The 22,511-nt window shown below is 43.7% G+C and overlaps 1 protein-coding gene across 1 annotated transcript; it reads right to left on the minus strand.

The window, feature by feature from the left end:
* Positions 1-13,742: 13,742 nt before the first annotated feature.
* Positions 13,743-20,735, minus strand: LOC122563374 (putative G protein-coupled receptor 139). Its single transcript, XM_043717114.2, has 2 exons — positions 20,657-20,735; positions 13,743-14,704 (listed from the first exon to the last, which is right to left on the minus strand). Exons 1-2 carry the CDS (start codon positions 20,733-20,735, stop codon positions 13,743-13,745), a joined length of 1,041 nt encoding a protein of 346 aa, XP_043573049.1.
* Between the last annotated feature and the right edge of the window lie 1,776 nt (positions 20,736-22,511).

A 22,511-nucleotide genomic window follows, 5' to 3' on the forward strand; every position in this document is an offset into this window, starting at 1 on the left:
GCTAATGTCAGCAGCCTGCCCATTATATAAGCAGAGTGTTGAAATTTTAATTGATGCCAATACTCCCATGCCCAAATTAAAACGTGGCTGGCACGGAGAGGAATGTGATTGTTCATTTATGCAGATGTTTTTAAACAGCTTGAAGGAGATCAGGATAGGGGGGACCAGTGTTGAGCTTTGTAGAGTGCAATGGGAACTTCACTCATTCAGACAAATGAAGAGTACTCCATCACAGTCCTCATGTCCTTTGCATGCAGAAGACAGGCTTTGGGCATCAGGAGGTGAGTTACTGCGGGATTCCTAGCCACTGACCTACTCTTGTTGCCATTTATATGTGGCTGGTCCAGTTCAGTTTGATTAGCTGGCAGTACTCTGAGGTGAGCTAGGAGAAAGTGAGGACTGCAGATGCTGAAGTACCAGAGTTGAAAAATGTCGTGCTGGAAACGCGCAGCAGGTCAGGCAGCATCCGAGGAGCAGGAGAATCAACGTTTCAGGCATAAGCCCTTCGTCAGGAATGAGGCTGCTGTGCCAAGCAGGCTGAGATAAAAGGTAGGGAGGAGGGAATTTGGGGGAGGGGCGCTGTGAATACGATAGGTGGAAGGAGGTGAGGGTGAGGGTGATAGGCCGGAGAGGGGGTGGGGGCAGAGAGGTCGGGAAGAAGATTGCAGGTCAAGAGGGCGGTGCTGAATCCGGGGGTTGGGACTGAGATAAGGTGGAGGGAGGGGAAATGAGGAAGCTGGAAAAATCTACATTCATCCCGTGTGGTTGGAGGGTTCCTAGGCGGCAGATGAGGCGCTCTTCCTCCAGGCGTCATGTGGCCAGGGTCTGGCAATGGAGGAGGCCAAGGACCTGCATGTCATTGGTGGAGTGGGAGGGGGAGTTAAAGTGTTCAGCCACAGGGCGGTTGGGTTGGTTGGTGCGGGTGTCCCAGAGGTGTTCCCTGAAACGTTCCGCAAGTAGGTGGCCTGTCTCCCCAATGTAGAGGAGGCCACATCGGGTGCAGCGGATACTGTAAATGATGTGTGTGGAGGTGCAGGTGAATTTGCGACAGATATGGAAGGATCCATTGGGGCCTTGGAGGGAGGTGAGGGGGGAGGTGTGGGCGCAGGTTTTGCACTTCTTGCAGTTGCAGGGGAAGGTGCTGGGAGTGGAGGTTGGGTTGGTGGTGGGTGTGGACCTAGCGAGGGAGTCACAGAGGGAGTGGTCTTTACGGGACGCTGATAGGGGAGGGGAGGGAAATATATCCTTGGTGGTGGGGTCTGTCTGGAGGTGGCGGAAATGACGGAGGATGATATAATGTATCTGGAGGTTGGTGGGGTGGTAGGTGAGGACCAGTGGGGTTCTGTCCTGGTGGCAATTGAAGGGGTGGGGTTCAAGGGCGGAGATGCGGGAAGTGGAGGAGATGCGGTGGAGAGCATCGTCGACCACGTCGGAGGGGAAATTACGGTCTTTGAAGAAGGAGGCCATTTGGGTTGTTCGGTATTGGAATTGGTCCTCCAGGGAGCAGATGCGTTGGAGGCAAAGGAATTGGGAATATGGGATGGCCTTTTTACAGGGGGCAGGGTGGGAGGAGATGTAATCTAGGTAGCTGTGGGAGTCGGTCGGTTTGTAGTAAATGTCTGTGTTGAGTCAGTCGCCTGAGATAGAAATGGAGAGGTCTAGGAAGGGGAGGGAGGAGTCTGAGACGGTCCAGGTAAATTTGAGAGAGAGCACTCCCTCCGCGACTCCCTTGTCAGGTCCACACCCACCACCAACCCAACCTTCACTCCCGCCACCTTCCCCTGCAACCGCAAGATGTGCAAAACTTGCGCCCACACCTCCGCCCTCACCTCCCTCCAAGGCCCCAATGGATCCTTCCATATCCGTCGCAAATTCACCTGCACCTCCACACACATCTTTTACTGTATCCGCTGCACCCGATGTGGTCTCCTCTACATTGGGGAGGCAGGCCGCCTACTTGCGGAATGTTTCAGAGAACACCTCTGGGACACCCACACCAACCCAACCCAACCGCCCTGTGGCTGAACACTTTAACTCCCCCTCCCACTCCGCCAAGGACATGCAGGTCCTTGGCCTCCTCCATCACCAGACCCTGGCCACACGGCGCCTGGGGGAAGAGCGCCTCATCTTCCGCCTAGGAACCCTCCAACCACACGGGATGAATGTAGATTTCTCCAGCTTCCTCATTTCCCCTCCCTCCACCTTATCTCAGTCCCAACCCCCAGATTTAGCACCACCCTCTTGACCTGCAATCTCCTTCCCGACCTCTCTGCCCCCACCCCCTCTCCGGCCTATCACCCTCATCTCCTTCCACCTATCGTATTCCCAGCGCCCCTCCCCAAATTCCCTCCCCCCTACCTTTTATCTCAGCCCACTTGGCATACCAGCCTCATTCCTGAAGAAGGGCTTATGCCCGAAACATCGATTCTCCTGCTCTTCGGTTGCTGTCTGGCCTGCTGTGTTTTTCCAGCACAACATTTTAGTACTCTGAGGTGAGACCTCCTTGCCAGGTTGTTATTTTTTATTCATTCAGGGGACATGGGCATCACTGGCTGGCCAGCATTTATTGCCCGTCCTTAGTTGCCTTTGAGAAGGTGGTGGTGAGCTACAGTCTGTGTACTGTGGGTTGACCCATGATACCCTAAGGGAGGGAATTTCAGGATTTTGACTCAGCAACAGTGAAGGAACGGCGATATATTTCCAAGTTGGGATGGTGAGTGACTGAGAGGGGAACTTGCAGGGAGTGGTGTTCCTATGTATCTGCTGCCTAGATGGAACTGGTGTTGGGTTTGGAAGGTGCTGTCTAAGGATCTTTGGTGTATTTTGCAATGCATCCTGTAGGCACCTGCCCCAGATAGTACCAAGGAGGATGTAGCAGTACCAACTTATTTTGATGTTGTTTCTGTTGTCTAAGTCAATGCCAAATGATCTGCCTGGTCTCATTTCTTTAAGGTTTCATGATAACTAATTGCTTGCTGAGCCATTTCAGAGGGCAGTTGAGAGGGCACCATATTGCTGAGGGAGTTTAGTCACATGTCGGCCAGACCAGACAAGGATGGCAGATTGAAGTGGAATTCTCACCTTAAAGCAATTACTGCACCTCTGTGATCCCAACTAATCATATTTTAATTTTTGATACAAACAGGAATTTATTTCACTGAGACACAAGCACAGATGATAGCTTTAACAATAAAACAGATACTTATTATGCAAAAAACCAATATATAAAAAACTCAACTATTTATTATAACAAAAGTTTAAAGGACATGGTAAAACATAATTCCATTCATCCCAATGGCACTCCTTCATAATACACCTGAAGGAGTTGCCTTCTCTAGCTCTTACATAGGACTTAACTTAATTATGGTTTCAACTCCCCATCTTGAGAACCCAACAGTCTAATCTTGGAGTCTTCGTACAAATGAGCTTAGATTTTCTCAGCTTCAAATAACCCTGTCAAGATTTTGACCAAATTCTTCTGGTCTGGAACTTTCAAGTAAAACTCCTTACACTGAGGTAGCCTATTTCTTAACAGTTCTAAACTTTGTCCCTTCTTCAACACCAGATATCTTATACATCCAAGTTTAGCCAAGACTTATAAAAAACCTGCCAAGCTGAAACCAGAAAGGCTTTCGTCAAGTTATAGATGTTTCTCCTAAAGCAAAAAAAAGTTCTGGATCCTTTTGTGTGAAATCTATTACAAAACTGATTGTTGTAAAATTCACCCAAGGAAAGCGAAACCATATTACTCATCAGTAAATCTTTCATAATCTGTTTTTAAAGAAATCACCATGGCTACATTTTAAAAAGATCACTAAGAAGTCATGGTGCACATTGGCAACAATGACATAGCTAGGAAAAGGGATAAAGATCTAAAAAGTGATTTCAGGGAGTTCGGTTGGAAGCTAAAAAGCAGGATGAGCAGAGTAGTAATCTCAGGATTACTACCAGTGCCACGTGCTAATGAGGTGAGGAACAGGGAGCGAGTGCAGCTAAACACGTGGCTACAGGGCTGGTACAAGAGGGAGGGCTTCAGATACGTAGATCATTGGGGTACCTTCTGGGGAAGATGGGACTGTACATGAAGGAAAGATTGCACTTAAACTGGAGGAGCACCAATGTCCTGGGCGGGAGTTTTGCTTGAGCACTTTGGGAGGGTTTAAACTAGTTTGTTGGGGGGATGGGAATCAGAGCTACAGATCAGAGGAGAGGGTAGATGTTGAATGGGCAGAAATGAGAATATAGAGCGTCTGTCAGGTGCTAGAGCAAAGGGATGGGTGAAAGTGTGCCTCATTCAATGCAAGGAGTGACAGGAATGAGTGATGAACTTAAGAGTATGGATCAGTACTTGGAACTATGATGTTGTGGCCATAACGGAGAAATGGAATTCACAGGGGCAAGAATGGCTACTGGATGTTCCAGGGTTTACATCTTTTGAAAAGAACAGGGAGGGGGGTAAAAAGGAGGGGGAGTAGCATTGTTAATTAGAGAGTGCATCACAGCTGCAGAAAAGAAGGTTGTGGAGGGTTTGTTTACTGAGTCAGTATGGGTGGAAGTCAGGAACAGGAAAGGAGCAGTCATTTTATTGGGTGTTTTCTATAGACTCCCCAATAGCAGCAGAGAGATGGAAGAATAGATTGGACAGCAGATCTTGGAAAGGGGCAGATGTAACAGAGTTGTTGTTAAGGGTAACTTCAACTTCTCCCATATTGATTGGAATCTCCTTTGTGCAGATGGTCAGGATGGAGCTGATTTTGTCAGGTGTGTAGTCCAGGAAGGATTCCTGACTCAATATGTAAATAGGCTGACTAGAGGGGAGGCCATATTGGATTTGGTGCTAGGCAGCAAGCCAGGCCAGGTGTCAGATCTCTCGGTGGGAGTGCATTTCGGTGACAGTGACCACAGCTGCCTTACCTTTACCATAGCCATGGAGAGGGATAGGAACAGACAGTATGGGGAGGTACTTAATCGGGGGAAGAGGAAATTCTACTGCTATTAGACAGGAGCTATGGATTATAAATTGGGAACAATCGTTTGATGGGAAATGCATGACAGAAATGTGGAGGCTGTTTAAGGAGCATTTTTTGCAGGTGTTGGATAACTTTGTCTCACTGAGACAGGCAAAGAATGGTAAGGTGAAGGAGCCTTGGATGACATGAGAAGAGGAGCTTCTTGTCAAGAGGAAGAAGGAAGCTTACTTAAGGTTGAGGTAGCAAGGATCTGGCACAGTTTTAGAGGATTACTGGGTAGCTCGGAAAGAACTCAAAAATGGACTGGGGAGAGCTAGGAGGGGGCACGATAAAGCCTTGGCAGGAAGGATTAGGGAAAACCCAAAGGCGTTCTACACCTATGTCAGGAATAAGGGAATGATCAGAGAGAAGGTCAGACTGATCAGATATAGTGGAGAGAACTTGTGTCTGGAATCTGAAGGGGTAGTGGAGGCCCTAAATTAGTTTTTTTGCTTGAGTATTCACTAGGGAGAGTGACCTTGTTGATAATATGAATACCGTGAACCAGGTTAATAGGCTTGAGCAGATTGATCTTAAGAAAGTAGATGTGCTGGAAATTCTGGAAAGTATCAAGATAGGTAAGTCCCCAGGGCCAGAACAGATATATCCAAGGGTACTTAGCAAAGTGAGGAATAAGATTGCTGCACCTCTGGTGATGATCTTTGCATCTTCACTCTCCACTGGAGTAGTACTGGATGGCAGGAGGGGGGATGAATGTTGTTCCTCTGTTCAAGAAAGGGAATAGGGAAATCCCTGGGCATTGCAGACCAGCTAGTCTTATGTCTGTGGTAAGCAAGGTACTGGAAAGGGTTCTGAGAGATAGGATTTATGACTATTTGGAAAAACATAGTTTGATTAAAGACAGTCAGTATGGCTTTGTGAGGAGCAGGTCATGTCTCACAAGCCTTATTGAGTTCTTTGAGGATGTGATGAGACAAGTTGACCAAGGTCGAGCAGTCGATGTGATGTATATGGATTTCAGTAAGGCATTTGATAAGTTCCCCACAGTAGGATCATCCAGAAAGTTATGAGGTATGGGATACAGGGAAAAATGGCTGTCTGGATACAGAATTGGCAGTCCCAAAGAAGACAGCGAGTGGTAGTGGATGGAAAGTATTCTGCCGGGAGGTCGGTGACCAGTGATGTTCCACAGGAATCTATTCTTGGGCCTCTGCTCTTTGTAGTTTTTATAAATGACTTAACTGAAGAAGTGGAAGGGTGTATTAGTAAGTTTGCCGATGACACAAAGGTTGGTGGTGTTGTAGATAATGCTGAGGGCTATTGCAGGCTACAACAAGACATTGACAGGATGCAGAGCTGGGCTGAGAAGTGGCAGATGGAATTCAAGTTGATAGGGTTGTTAAGAAAGCATATGGTGTTTTAGCTTTCATTAACTGGGGGATTGAGTTTAAGAGCCATGAGGTTTTGCTGCAACTCTATAAAACCCTGGTTAGGCGACATTTGTAATATTGTGTCCTGTTCTGGTCACTTCATTATAGGAAGGATGTAGATACTTTAGACAGGATTCAGAGGAGATTTGCCAGGATGCTGCCAGGATTGGAGGGCTTGTCTGATGAAGAGAGAGTGAGTGAGCTTGGGATTTCCATGCTAGAGAGAAGAAGGAAGAGAGGTGACTTGACAGAGGTGTACAAGGTATTGAGAGGCATAGATAGAGTAGATAGCCAGAGACTTTTCCCAAGAGCAGAAATGGCTGTCACAAGGGGTCATAATTTTAAGGTGATTGGAGGAATGTGTAGGGCAGATGTCAGAGGTAGGTTCTTTACACAGAGAGTGGTGGGTGCGTGGTAGTAGAGTCAGAAACATGAGGGACATTTAAGTGACTGCCGGACAAGCACATGGATGGCAGTAAATTGAGGGGTGTGTGGATTTGGTTGGTCTTAGATTAAGATAAATGCTTGGCACAATATCATGGGCCAAAGGGCCTGTAATGTGCTGTACTGTTCTATGTTTTATATATATATGTGTATATGTGTGTGTAAATCCTCTTCCCACATAGAGAAATCTCATATGCCTCTAGTTCAAAGTCCAAACTGTAAAATAAATGAAATTAAGATATAAATCACATACCTTGCATCACAGACCTCTGGACAGTGAATATCAATGGAGCAAGCCCCCAGAGTAGGAATGGCCTTACCTCTGATATTTTTTCTGGAGTTGGAGTGGGAAAGGAGATTGGATGTGATGGTTCACTCAGCCGCTTGGAAAGTGACAGAGCAGCTTCATCGGCTGGACTACACCTGCTCCCCATTCTTCTGTTACTATGTTCATGAACATTACATGTCAATTGATGTGAGGGGTAGGAGTCTGGAACACACTCCAGGGGTAGTGGTGGAGGCAGATATGTTAGGGGCATTTAAAGGACTTTTTCGATAAACACATGGATATACAAGGAATGGCAAGATATGGACCAAGGGCAGGCAGAATGAATTAGTTTAATTTTGCGTCATATTCGGCACAACATTATAGGTAGAAGGGCCTGTTCCTGTGCTGTAACTACTCTATGTTCTATAATTTTAAAAACTTCTTCAGTATGGCCTATCACTTTGCTGATCTAAAAAAATACACAAAGTTTTGAAGCTGATTTGAGGTGCAGCAGTGGAGTATCCTTCAATAAAATCCATCCCTGGCATTAATAGGGACATCAGCATGTTTAAGAGAGTGAGTATAACCTTGTGCACACGTTTTGTTTGAAGTTAATCTTCAATGTAAATAATAAAGATTGTCTTCACAGCGAGTTTTGAGTGCAGAGTTGTCAATTGTGCACAAAGATTTGTCACCATGACATGAAACTGATTACCTACCTTACATATACCCTGTAAACAGTGTTGCTGTAAAGACAGTGACAAGTCTCAGCATCAAGAGGACCATTGCCAAATGCATGTTTCAGCAAAACGATGTCCAATTAAGTAATTACCAAGAGTGGCAGCATTTCCAGGAAACCTTCTTAAAATAAGAATAAAAGAAATAATTCTATAATAGTGTGACCTCTCTTCATTTCAAACTTTGTGCTGTGGGCACAAGATCTTAAAAGCCATCCTTAATTGACTTGTGGAGATGTTTGTGCACACAGCAAATGAAGCATGAAATGTTGGCGCAGCAGAACCGCTCCGAGTTGGAAGCCAAAGATCCTCCCAAAAAGCGCACTGCCTCTGAGCTCTAATCCTTCTCTCCTGCACACGCACCAGATGGCTCCATGCTGTATATCAGGAGATGATAAATTCTGTCACACACAGAATTGAGTTTAAAAAAAATTCTGGCAGAGGGAAGATTACCATTTCCAGCAATAGCTTCTCAAGCAGATGGTACCTAAGGTTATCTGTTATTATAAATCCAACTGCCAGGGATGCGTTTTATCATTTCTTCACTGGGCTGCTTGCTGATAACTTTCTAACACCAATTCCATTAAAATGAAGGAGATGAACAGTGCTGTGACATGTAAACCTCCTGCACCTTGACTGCAAAGGACGCAGTGGTGGTAATTGAGAAGCTTGCAGTCTCGACCACTCACCTTATGAAAATCACATGTCACTCAGTGATTTCTGCTGGAAAAGGTAGTGGGAAAGGAATATCAGTGAATCACCAGAACACAGCTAATACAAAGCAAGAATAAAACATCCCTGAATCTTTAAAACCCTGCCAAAATAAGTAAATATTTTAACATTCCTTTTAGCATTAGTTGGCTTTGCAGTACCATAATGCTGGTCTAAAAGTGGTGTCTGTAAACTTAATTGGAAACGTGGCTGACACAATTGTAATGCCAGTTATGGGCAGCAATAAACGGCCTCTGCACTTACAGATTTAGACCCAAGTGCAGAACTCCTTTCCTTTGTGCTGAGTTGTTAATATTATCAGAGAATTGATGGCAGTGTCAGTTCCATTATACCATTGAAAGGATTCTGAACTGAGTTTGTGTACCGTCCATTCAACAAAAGACACAACATTTTGAAAAGGAGTTTTCAAAGATAGGCTTGCATTTCTATAGCACTTTCTATGACCTCAGCATCCCAAAGCTTTTTATGTTGAACATAGTCACTGTCTGAACAATAGATGTGACAATATCATGATTTGATTTTTGTTACTGGGCACCTCAGGGGCTTCTGCTTTCATTTTGTTTGATTTGTTCCTTTAAAGTAGTAAAAATGTAGAAGACGACTTCTGCACAGCAAGCTGCCACAAACTGCAACATGATAATGACTGGATAATCATTTCTAGTCATGTGGGATATATATTATTGAGTTTATCAGGTGTCACCACTCCCTGGCACTTCCTCAGATAGAGCGGTGGGATAAGTTACATGCAGCTGAGAGAGCAGACAGGTCTAACACCATGTTTTCCAATAGTTCTGGCCTCCTTCAGTGCAACATTGGACTGCTGTAATTTGACATCTTGGAATAAGACTTGAACCCACAACCTGGAAGGACTGAGAGGTGATCCACTGAGACACAGTTGACAGTTACACAGGTGGAGGTTTGACTAACTGCTAAGACCCTGGAGTAAACATTTCTCTGTAATGCTTGGACATAAATATTTACCTCAGTGGAACACATTGAGGAAAACCAGAGAAAACGACCAGACAAAACAACGCAGCACAGCAAAAGGACCCACTTTGAATGGTGAAATTTACTCATGGTCAAATGGGCAAAGTTAAGGATTATGAAGCTGGCTGGCCTATGTAAATGGTGGCAGTAACCATCAGTCTAAAAACAGCAATGTTCAACTATCTACTTATTATGAATAGTTCAGAGAATAATCATATATCTTTTATTTTTAACTTTTATCATTTTGGACTCAGCTCTTAGTTCTAATCTGTGTATTACATTATTATTCCTCCTCAAGTTTAGGAATCAATAAACTCACTCTTTATTAACTGAAGGAAGCCTGATTAAATTGGCTCCTTTTAAAGCAAAAGTACCTTTGGGTCTGAGAGAAAGGTAGACACAAGGAAAGGGATTGTTTTAATTGAACCTTATTGCTACCGAGCAAGGTGTGGGTGCATCTGTCACTCACACAGGAGCTGAAATGTTTGTAATTGTAATGAATTGGGGAACTTGCCTGGGGCTGAGCTGTAACACATCAGGAAAAGGTGAATGTAAAAATGAAACAACAAGTTTTAGCTTATGCAAAATATTGTCTTCATTTATACTTAGCCTTCAAGCATTAATAATGTCAGTGAGTTTTACTGCAGACTATGGCTCTACTGCTTCCTGTGACTAATAGTGAGCCAAATCAAGACCCTTTTTTACACACAATCAAACTGCTCGAACAAACAAAGTGGAGAGGAATTGCGCCATGTGCAAACTAATTGTAACGTAACCTTTATCTCTACATTTATGATATCATGTTCCTCCAAAATTATGAAATTAATTGAGAGAACACGGACCCACTAAAATAAATGCTAAGCTTTATTTTGTCTTACCAGCATTGAAACACATTTTTAGTCATAAATAAATCCACTTATTATTGCATAAGCTTACAGGCAATGATCTAACAGTGAGCCAAGGATTGAAAATTAAAACAATATGCTGTTTTATTCAGATGAGCAGATTCAACTAGAGTCAGAGACTACCTAATATCTATAACAGAACAATACCACAAATAAAATATATTGTTTTCATAACTTACACACCATCAGTGCCATCTCTCAGATTGTATTATGCAAGTTGTCAATTCCATTCTCCTGTGTCCAACGGTGCATGAAGCAATTAACCCACACTTTTGCTGCTGTCTTTACATTAAACAGATCATGATTTGCCTTTGTTGAAATTTATATTTATAAGTCTGTAACAGACACATCTTGTCTCTGGATTATTTCCATATGAGTGGGCTGCTTAACTGGCTGTTACTTTCAACTTGTCAGGCCTGGACAGGCCTTGTCAGAGGTTATACCGCCGTTAGCATTGCTCTCAAGGTCAAAGGAGACAGAAACCTTCCCATCACATCAAGATAATGGTCACCTTCAGGCAGGCATTTTGCCTCAATGATGCCGATGTATATTTTATGTTGATTTTCAACTGAACATACAACTCTTGTATAAAATTTTGGAAGTAGATGTGTACTTCAGAATAAACATTCTCCATCAAACCCTCAGGTCCAGGAGCAGAAGTAGACCATTCAGCCCATCAAGTCTGCTCTGTCATTCCGTCAGATCATGACCGATCTGGCAAGCCCTAACTCCAATTTCCCTAACCTTTTCCCTAACCCTTGATTCCCTTACTGATTAAACATCTGTCTCTCTCTCAGCCTTGAATATACTTAATGGCCCATCCCCAACAGCCCTCTGTTGTAAAGAATTCACTATGCTTAGAGAGAAAAAAAACTCTCCTCATCTCTATCTTAATGAATGGCCTCTTACTCTAAGATAATGTCCTCTGGTCCTAGCCTCTCCTGTTAGGGGAAACCATCTCTCTGCATCTACCTGGTCAAGTTTCCTCAGAACCCTGTATGTTTCAACAAGGTCACCTTCCACTTTTCTAAACTGCAATGAATACAGGCCCAACCTACTCAATCTTCCCAAATAAGACGGTCCCTCCAGATCCAGGATTGGGCAAGTGAACCTTCTCTGGACAGCCTGCAATACCAGTATACCTTTCCTTAATTTTCTTTTCCTAAATGGAATTCTGGGAGCCAGGAGATTTCAGAATGTCATTGATAATAATGGAGCTGCTGAATTTAAAGTGATTTTGAGTTTGTGCGGTCTCATTTTTGGTCACCAGCTCAGAGGCGTTCAGGATTTTCCTCATGGCTAATCGCTCTCTGACGTTTCCATGATACCTAAGGTCTCGATGGTTTAATGGAGAAAGTGAGGTCTGCAGATGCTGGAGATCAGAGCTGAAAATGTGTTGCTGGAAAAGCGCAGCAGGTCAAGCAGCATCCAAGGAACAGGAGAATCGACGTTTCGGGCATAAGCCCTTCTTCAGGAATGAGGAATGTGTGTCCTGCAGACCTGCTGGACACACTTTCCTCATTCCTGAAGAAGGGCTTATGCCCGAAACGTCGATTCTCCTGTTCCTTGGATGCTCGATGGTTTAATGTTTGTCACCCCCATTGGAAGTCGGGTCCATTGAGCAAGCCTTCAACAGAACCAGGCTTTGCACTGTGGCATTTCCAAATGTGTGCCCCTGATTCCACTCGCCTGCCAGAAGAGAACTTAAACTGCAGGTTTTACTGGATGATTGTACAATTCAAAGTCAGGGGGTAGATGTTGCTGAAGAGTACAGCAGGTATTAATATCAACTACAGGCATCTCTGGTCATGTTAGGCACAGAGTCAAACTTCCTCTACTCCCAAATAATCTGCATCAATCCAACTCTCAATTACACTCCATCATCGTTGTTGTTGCATTTTACCATTGTCTATATCAATATAAATTAAGTTGTCTGTTTAGCCCCAGATTGTATCAGACACTTTTTGGACCTTAGCTGAAGTAATGTGTAAAAATACTAGTTATCACATTACAGGAAGGATCTAAATGCATTGGAGAGAGTGCAGAAGCAATTTACAAGGGTGGTTCCAGAAATAAGAATCTTCATCGATGAGGATAGAGTGAAGATGCTGGGACAGTTCTCCCTGGAGCAAGGAAGGCTGAGAGGAGATTTGATAGTTGTTTTCAAAATCATGTGTGACTGACTAGAGTAGATAGGGAGAAACTGTTCCCACTTGTAACAAGAGGATATAGATTTAAAGTAATGTGCATAACAAGCCAGGGTGAAACATGGAAAGACTTTTTCATACAGCAAGCAGATGGGATACACTGCCTGGAAATGTGATAGGGGCTGATTCAACTGAGGCATTCAAGAGGGGCATTGGATGATTATTTGGATAAAAGTTAGAGAGAATAAGGTTGAGAGTTGACTTAATTGAGACATATAAGATAATCAGAGGGTTAGATAGGGTGGACAGTGAGAGCCTTCTTCCTCGGATGGTGATGGATAGCACGAGGGGGATAACTTCAAATTGGGGGCGTGATAGATATAGGACAGATGTCAGAGGTAGATTCTTTACTCACAGAATAGTATGGGTGTGCAATGGTCTGCCTGCAACAGTTGTAGACTCACTAACTTTACTGCATTTAAATGGTCATTGGATAGGCACATGGATGAGAATGAAATAGTGTAGATTAGATGGGTTTCAGATTGGTTCTCAGGGTACCATAACATTGAGGGCCGAAGGGCCTGTACTGTTCTGTAATTTTCTATGTTCTAAAAGTGATTCGCCAGAGTACAAGGAGAAAACAGGAGATTAGCACAAGGTAATGAGGCTCCCTTAATGATCTGGGAGAGACACAATGGATTGAATGGCCTCTTTCTGCACCAGAACTATTCTGGGATTCTGTGAGATTGAAGTTATTTTTATGTTAAAAGTTTTTACTGAGAGGGACTGGGTTCTAACTGACAAATCATATTTCTGTCAACAGGCTCACAGGTAATCAAGAAAGAAAACAAAGGCTGGTTCTATGTCTTGATCCTGGAAATGAAAAGCCTTGAGTTATCCTCTGGAACCTCCAACTGAAATTAGCGTATTTCCAAATTTTTACATTGAGCAATTCATATAAATATACAAATTAGATTCAACAATTCAAAAACTGTACCTTGCTTCAAATCAAATGCCAGTCACACACATTGCAAAACAAAAGGCTTCCAACTGTTAACTGCAACTCAGAAAACTTGTGTCTCGAGCTCCTCTGTTGGTAAGTTTAAGCTCCTGGTAACACGTTCATTCTGCACAGCAGTAATTACTTCTGAACACTGTCTTTAAGGAGTCGACAGGTACTGCTGCTACAGTCCTTGAAGCCTGTTTCCTACAGATCTGCCTGGTGACAATAGCCACACACTCCTGTCGAAAGGCAGACGACGCAGAACTAAAGAGCCAGAAGTTTATAGCAGAATTAAACCATTGTAGCATAAACAAGATATCTGGTATCATGTTTGCAATTGTGTTGTAATCAAAGTAATTCACACCACCCAAGGAACGTGGTAAACACTCTGAAATGAATCGGGGCAGACCAAGAGCAACAGCAGTGAATGAGACAACAAGCAGGATCTGAAGTGACTTCTTGATTTTTATTCTGGTGATTTTGAATGCTGTGTTCTCAAATTCTGGATGAATCCTGGTTTTTGTGTGTAAGCGGTAGGCTATCAGCACACTGAAGACAAGGATCAATAGATAAGGAACACCGCCCGATATAATTGTGTTCAGCCAAATCGCTGTTGGAAAGTATGTGTTACTGAACATGGCACATTCTCCAGTGTAATTCATTAAAACAGATCTGTTTACCATCGCTGGCCTTCTGGCAAATTTATTCAATAGAAAAGCAAGGAATGCTGATATGTAAGAAAGGGTCACAACTGTAATAACAGCCCAGATGGCATTCTTTGGTTTAGTTATGTGGTACCTCAGCCCCTTGTTGGATATAACAATATACCTTTCAATAGTGAAGGCCATAATAATCCAGACCGAGCAGAGAATGGTGCCATATTCCAAAATGATGGACATGCACCACCAAGGGGTGTAGACCCAGCTGGCATTTGGGCCCAGCCACAGCTTTGCTAGATTCAAGATAGCTGCCCAGATTAGGCAGATGGTGTCTGAAACAGCCAGAGCAGTCAAATAAATAGTCGTCGTTTTTGAGAAACTGCATTGGCGATGACAGATGATATAAACTGCAAACAGGTTTCCTTCAAACACATGAGAAACACAAATAGGTTAATATCAGTTCACAAACATTGTACAGAAGCCTAATTATTGTTCAACAAGTAAAACTAAATCAGTATTGCAGAAAAGCAGGTGTTAAGTCCAATGTATATTGAATTTTAAACAAGGGCAATCAGTTTAGTGGGTTTGGTTAGCTCAGTTGGCAGGACAGTTAGTTTGGAATGTAGATGAATACCCAACAGCACAGGGTCAGTTCCTGCCACTGGTGAGGATACAATGAAGACCTCACTCTTCAGCCAAGGCATGGCAACCATCCACTTAAACTCCTCATTAGAGAGTGAGACTGTGGTGACTTTATTTCCCTCAGTGAAATGAAGCTGGTGATTTACAACAACTCAACATTTCAATGAGATTCATGAAACATAAAGTTCTCGTGCTTACTCTGAACACTGGATTCTTTATTTACACCATCCACTCTTTGTTCGGGTAGCCTGGAAATGCTGGCATTTGTTAACAGATGGTCTCGGATTGAGACCTGGCAGCTAGTCTCACTGACGCTTCTGGGAGTGAACTACATCAGTTCAAGATGGAGCTGCTAAATGGAGCTTTTTCGTACAGCATGACTTTCCAATGTTGGAAGCAGTGTAGTCTTCATTCCTCACCTCCATGGAACTGTTTGACAGATGATGGGAGTTCCTGCTGAAGGGAAAAAATAATTTTGGGAACTAACACTTGGGAGAGAAGAGATTTGAGAAAAGTTAAAGCTTAAGCTATCATCAGGGTGTGAATTACCAGAATACTTGATATTTTAAGCGGGTCCAAAAGTAATACTTTATTTAGTTTAAATGTGTAGTGATTGGAATAAGGGCCAGGTGGATCTCATTGACCATGCGTTCCCTGATTGGGGTTGTTAACCTGGGTCAGTCAGGGAGCCCTAGCTGACAGATATAAACAGGAGATTCAGAGAGTCTCCTGAGACTAGGGTCTGGCTCTGAGCTGGCTGGTCAGAGCCCAAGTACTGTGCATGTGTAAATAAAGGGTGACTCGGTGACGGGATACTGGCCTGTGTGCAGTTATTTCAAAAAGTAAAAATAGAAAGATAAAAGCAAAATTCTACAGATGCTGAAAATCTGAAATGAACACTGGGAATGCTGGAGAAACTCCACAAATCAAGCAATATCTTTGGAGAGAAAACAGAGTTAAGTTTCAGGTCTGATACGACAGTTCTTCAGAAGAGTTCTATTCTCAAAATGATGCCGCGACAACTATTACTGATTGTTGGAAAACCCCTGGCTCACTGAAGTGAATTTGAAAGAAATTTGACATCCTTACATGTTCTGGTCTACGTGTGACTCCAAACCCACAGTAATGTTGTTGACACTGAACTAGAAAGCGCAAACAGGGATGGGAAATAAGAGCTGGCCTAGCCAGTGATACTCACATCGCATAAATGAACAACAAAATCTGCACAGAGATTGGAACACAAGCATTTTCTGATCTGAATCAAAGAGTATTTCAGATAGAGTCAAGATCAGAGCCAAAGTCGAAGAGTGCAGTGCTGGAAAAGCACAGCCGGTCAGGCAGCATCTGAGGAGCAGGAGAATCGACATTTCGGGCATAAGCTCTTCATCAGGAAATTATGCCTGAAACATTGACTTTACTGCTGCTCAGATGCTGACTGACTGGCTGTGCTTTTCCAGCACCACACTTTTCGATTCTGATCTCCAACATCTGCAGTCCTTACTTTCTCCCCAAGATCAGAGCCAGCCTTTCCACTTTTTCTCATCATTCAGGGCAAAAATGCCCACTCGATTGGTATTCCATCCACTACCTCCAACAACCTCTCCCTGCACCACCAGATGCACAATGTATACCATCTACAAGACGCACTGCAGTCATGCCTTTGATGGACTTTCCAAACCCACAGCCTCCACCATCAAAAAGGACCAGTCCAGCACCATCACTTGCAAGTTTACCTTCAAACCACACTTCAACCTGACTTGGAATTTTATCAGCTTACCTTCCATGTCACTGGGTCAAAATTCTGGAGCTGCCTTCTGAAAATCCTGGAACAGCATTGTGCGTGTCTGTACACTACACGGACTGCAATGGTTCAAGAAGGCAGCTCAACACCACGTTCTCCCAGAAAATCAGTCATGGGAGATGAAGGCTGGTTTGGACCATACCACCCACTCCTTGTGAAACCATAGAGAACACAAACATCCCTGTCTGAAAAGTCACCACTGCCCTTCAAAAACATGTAAAAGGCATTGTAGGCATTTTGCTCTTCAGATTCAGTCACATTTGCTTTTTAACGGACTGTAAGTAGGAATATGGCAACAGATTGTTCCTGTTGCTCAGAGCTTTCTTGTTTCCTTTTGTTGAGAAAGAAGCTGATCTCTAACGTTGCTTTCAGGAGATTTAGTTCAGTTTGCTGGTATTAATGCCAGCTGCATTTCAGTCACTTTACCATGTTTTGTATTCTATGTGGCAATCAAACTGATATTTTACTTTATCAATCCAATCTCGAAGGTTTTCGAACCAGAGGTCATAGAATCAGAGTAAAGAGTCACCAATTTAAGCCCAGAATGAGGAGGAATGTCTTCTCCCAAGGGAGTCTGTGGAATTCTTTACCCCAGAGAGAGCTGTTGAAATTGGGTCATTAAGTATATTCAAGTCTGAGACTGGCAGGTTTTTAATCAGGAAGGGAATCAGGGTCAGGGGAAAAGGCAAGGAAGCAAAATTGAGGTTTATCAGAGGAGCTCTGATCTCATTGAACGGTAGAACAGATTCAATGACCCGAATGGCCTGTTTTAGCTCCAAAATGTTATGGGATATACATAGCAGGTCTACTTCAAGGCTTCAGATTTCATTTCAAAACAATGCATGTAGGTTCACACAAAGTAATCATTTTTCTAAGTGTAAAGGTGAAAGTTTAATTGCAAAACAAAACAAAGGATATGTTACAAGTGTCTACTCTTAGTTGTCTTCTTTCTCAAAGTGAACAGTACTTACACAAATCTCTGACCTAACAAAATCACACGCTCACAAAGAATAGAAAAAAATTGTTTTTATATAACACTTTCCACAATGACAGGATTTCCCAAAGCTCTTTACAGGTAGTGCAGTACATTTTGAAATGTAGGAAGAGCAGCAGCATAGAGTCATAGAGATGTACAGCACAGAAACAGACACTTCAGTCCAACTTGTCCATGCTGGCCAGATATCCTAACCTAATAGAACATAGAACATAGAAGAATACAGCGCAGTACAGGCCCTTTGGCCCTCGATGTTGTGCCGATCCAAGCCCACCTAACCTATACTAACCCACTATCCTCCATATACCTATCCAATGCCCGCTTAAATGCCCATAAAGAGGGAGAGTCCACCACTGCTACTGGCAGGGCATTCCATGAACTTACGACTCGCTGAGTGAAGAACCTACCCCTAACTTCAGTCCTATATCTACCCCCCCTTAATTTAAAGCTATGCCCCCTTGTAATACCCGACTCCATACGCGGGAAAAGGTTCACACTGTCAACCCTATCTAACCCCCTAATCATCTTGTACACCTCAATCAAGTCACCCCTAAACCTTCTTTTCTCTAATGAAAACAGCCCCAAGTGTCTCAGTCTTTCCTCATACGATCTTCCTTCCATACCAGGCAACATCCTGGTAAACCTCCTCTGCACCCGTTCCAGTGCCTCCACATCCTTCCTATAGTATGGCGACCAAAACTGCACACAATATTCCAGATGCGGCCGCACCAGAGTCTTATACAACTGCATCATGACCTCAGGACTCCGGAACTCAATTCCTCTACCAATAAAAGCCAGTACGCCATATGCCTTCCTCACCGCACTATTTACCTGGGTGGCAACTTTCAGAGATCTGTGTACATGGACACCAAGATCCCTCTGCTCATCCACACTACCAAGTATCCGACCATTAGCCCAGTACCCCATCTTTTTGTTATTCTTCCCAAAGTGAATCACCTCACACTTAGCTACATTGAATTCCATTTGCCACCTTTCTGCCCAGCTCTGCAGCTTCTCTATATCCTGCTGTAACCTGCCACATCCTTCCTCACTGTCAACAACTCCTCCCATCTAGTCCCATTTGCCAGCATGTGGCCCAGATCCCTTTAAACCCTTCCTATTCATATACCCATCCAGATGCCTTTTAAATGTTGTCATTGTACTAGCCTCCACCACTTCCTCTGGCAGCTCATTCCATACACACACAACCCTCTGCATGAAAAAGTTGCCCCTTAGATCCCTCTTATATCCTCTAGTTCTGGACTCCCCCAACCCAGGGAAAAGACTTGTCCATTTATCCTATCCATACCCCTCATGATTTTATAACTCTCTATGAGGTCACCCCTCAGCCTCCGATGCTCCAGGGAAAACAGCCCCAGCCTGTTCAGCCTCTCCCTATAGATCAAACCCTCCAACCCTGGTAACATGCTTGTAAATCTTTTCTGAAGCCTTTCAAGTTTCACGACATCCTTCCAAAGCAGGGAGACCAGAATTGCATACAATATTCCAAAAGTGGCCTAACCAATGTCCTGTATGGCTGTAACATGACCTCCCAACTCCTATACTCAATGCTCTGACCAATAAAGCATATGTATGCACAGCAAGATCTCACAATTTGCAATGTAAAAAATACTCGATAACCCCTTTGAGGGATGAATATTGGCCCCAGGATGTTGGGGAGAACTTCCCCGCTCTTCTGTGAAAGAGTGCCGTAGGATCTTTTATACTTCCCTGACAGAACCTCAGTTTAACATCTCACCCTAAACCCATAACTGCAACTGTGTAGCACTCCCTCAGTGGCACACACTCGCCCAAGACCTCTGCACTCAACTCTGGGGTGGGACTTGAACCCACAACCTCCCAACTAAAGGCAGCATGGTGGCTCAGCAGTCAGCACTGCTGCCTCACAGCACCAGGGACCTGGGGTGCGTGGAGTTTGTACATTCTCCCCGTGTCTGCATGAGTTTTCTCCGGGTGCACTCCAGTTTCCGCCCACGGTCCAAAGATGTGCGGGTTAGGGTGGGTTAGCCCATGCTTAATTGCTCATAGTGTGCACGCGAGGTGGGTTAGCCATGGGCAATGCAGGGTTATGGGGATAGGGGAGGGATGCTCTGGGTAGGATGGTCTTTGGAGGATCAGTATTGGGCAAATGGCCTTCTTCAACACTGTAAAGATTCTAGGATCGAGGTGGAAGTGTTAACAAGTAACATGACGGTGTTTTCATTGTTGTTACCTGAGCATTCTTTTTGTTTTCCAGACATCCAGTAATTGTAGCTCTCTGTGAAATTTGTTTTTAGGATCACATGATTGCTTCACATTTAAAGAAAAATATTTGCAAAGTAAAGCAAGATAAAATAAAGACAGGTTATAAGATTTCTGAAGCAGTTTTGACGATATCAAAGTTAAAAATCACACAACACCAGGTTATAGTCCAACAGGTTTAATTGGAAGCACTAGCTTTCGGAGCGACGCTCCTTCATCAGGTGACAATCACCTGATGAAGGAGCGTCGCTCTGAAAGCTAGTGTGCTTCCAATTAAACCTGTTGGACTATAACCTGGTGTTGTGTGATTTTTAACTTTGTACATCCCAGTCCAACACCGGCATCTCCGAATCTTGACGATATCAGCTAGTTTGCTGGAGAGAATCCAACATTCTCCAAACCTTGAAAACAATAAACGCTGGAGATCACAGTGGGTCAGGGAGTATCCATGGATGCTGTCTGACCTGCTGGGACCTCCAGCACCTTTTGGTTTCAGTGCAGATTCCAGCATCTGCAGTAATTTGCTCTTATTTCCCAGACCTTTAGAGGTTCTGAATACATCAATATTGCCACATTCAGCGAACAGAAGTTCTCAAGTATAATTGTCAAACACTTCAAAACACAAACAGTTGAAGTTAAGCTTTACATTACAGAAAAGAGATAAAAGATTTATACCTGGAATCCCAAGAGCACACAATGCTACGTAATATACTTTCTGAAGCTCAATGAACGGTTGTGACATTCTATTACTCATCTTTTAGAAGTTACCTATTTTTATACACTCCACTGCAGGTTTTGGTTTCTGTTGATTAAATAATCACGTAGAAATCTCCTTAGCAGCAGAGCTTCAGTGCTGTAGCTGTTCACACTTTGGAAAATCCGGCACTGTTAATGTTGTTTGTTGCCAGATGAAAACCCTCCTCCCACTGTTTTTTTACTGGTGAGTACTGTTTGTTTCATTCTACACAGGAAATAACGACTTCATTGCAGTGACACCAATCAGTTCTGGCAGACGGGGAATAATTTATCTTTTATTAGTTATCAACGGTGGCACAGTGGCTCAGTAGTCAGCACTACTGCCTCACAGCATTAGGGATCCCAGGGTTCGATTCCAGCCACAGGTGATTGTCTGTTGCACATCCTCCCTGTGTCGACATGGGCTTCCTCTCACAGTCCAAGCATGTATAGGTTAGAGTGCATTGGCCATCCATGGATATGCAGGCTAGGTGGGTGAGCCAAAGGGAATGCAGGGTTATATGGATGAGGTGGATCTGGGTGGGGTGCTCTTCTGAGTGTCAATGTGGACTCGATGGGCCAAATGGCCTGCTTCCACACTGTAGGGAATTATAGGAAGTTTTCACAGAGCAGTGCAGATGTAAAGTCACACTTTAGGAAGACTTGCATTTATATAGCATCTTTCACAACCTCCAGATGGCCCCAAGTGCCTCACAGGCAATAAGTGCTTTTGTAGCATAGTCACTATTGTGATGTAGGAAAAGCCTGTTGGTGCACAGCAAGATTCAGGAAGGAGTTAAGCTGCTGCCTCATTAACCTGAGGGTTACCATGCCTCAGGCAAGGGGAGAGATTGAGGACAGTCCTTCATAGTGACTTCAGCCAGTGTGGGAATTGAACCCATGCTGTTGGCATCAGTCTGCATTTCAAAATAGCCATCCAGCCAACTGAGCTATCCAACCCTTTCCCAGAAAGAGCACTGCAAAACTGACATTTTTAATGATTGCCAAATTTCACTGGCGTGCAGGAGGTTGAGAAGTGACCTTATAGAAGTTAATAAAATCATGGGGGGTATAGATGAGGTTAATGGTAGTTGTATGAGGGGTTTCCAGACTGGGGTGGTGGGGCACATATTTAAGGTGAGAGGAGAGAGATTTAAGAAAGACAAGATGGGCAAATGTTTTACACAGATGGTTCAGATATGGAATGAACTTCCAGAGGAAGTGGTGGACGTGGGCACAATTACAACATTTAAAAGATATTTGGATAGGTACATGAAACAAAAGGTTTGGAGGGATATTGGCCAGGAGAAGACAGGTGGGACTCATTTAATTTAGTTTAGGACTGTGTTCAGTTTCGACTGGATGGACCAAAGGGTCTGTTTCCGTGCTGTATGACTCTATGGCTCTACTATCTCAGAGACCAGAAAGATCTTCCTTCATCTTCCTCAAAACAAGATCCTAAGATCTTCCATGGCCATCTGAGAGAGCCAAGCTAAGGATGTAACCTCCATTCAGAGAGATATGCTCTACCCCTGAACCAACCTTAAAGTAAAAATCACCAATAAAATATTGAAATTTCTTTGTCAAAATAATGTTGATTTTAGTCATAGCAGAGCGACCAAAATTGCTTCCTGCAGCACCGCCTGCTGCTTTATTTAGAACTCTATAGATTCAGAGAGTTTCTGAGACAATGTAATCCATGGAGTATGGTGGCTTCTCATGAGGGTCTCATTTGGTGTCCAGTCAGAAGGGAGTGCTAAAGGGAAAAGCAGTGATTGGTGGGGCCAGAAGATTT

The sequence above is a fragment of the Chiloscyllium plagiosum genome, unplaced genomic scaffold (assembly GCF_037043375.1).
Source record: "Chiloscyllium plagiosum isolate Xiang-an unplaced genomic scaffold, Cpla_swu_hap1 HiC_scaffold_30, whole genome shotgun sequence".
NCBI lineage: Eukaryota > Metazoa > Chordata > Chondrichthyes > Orectolobiformes > Hemiscylliidae > Chiloscyllium > Chiloscyllium plagiosum.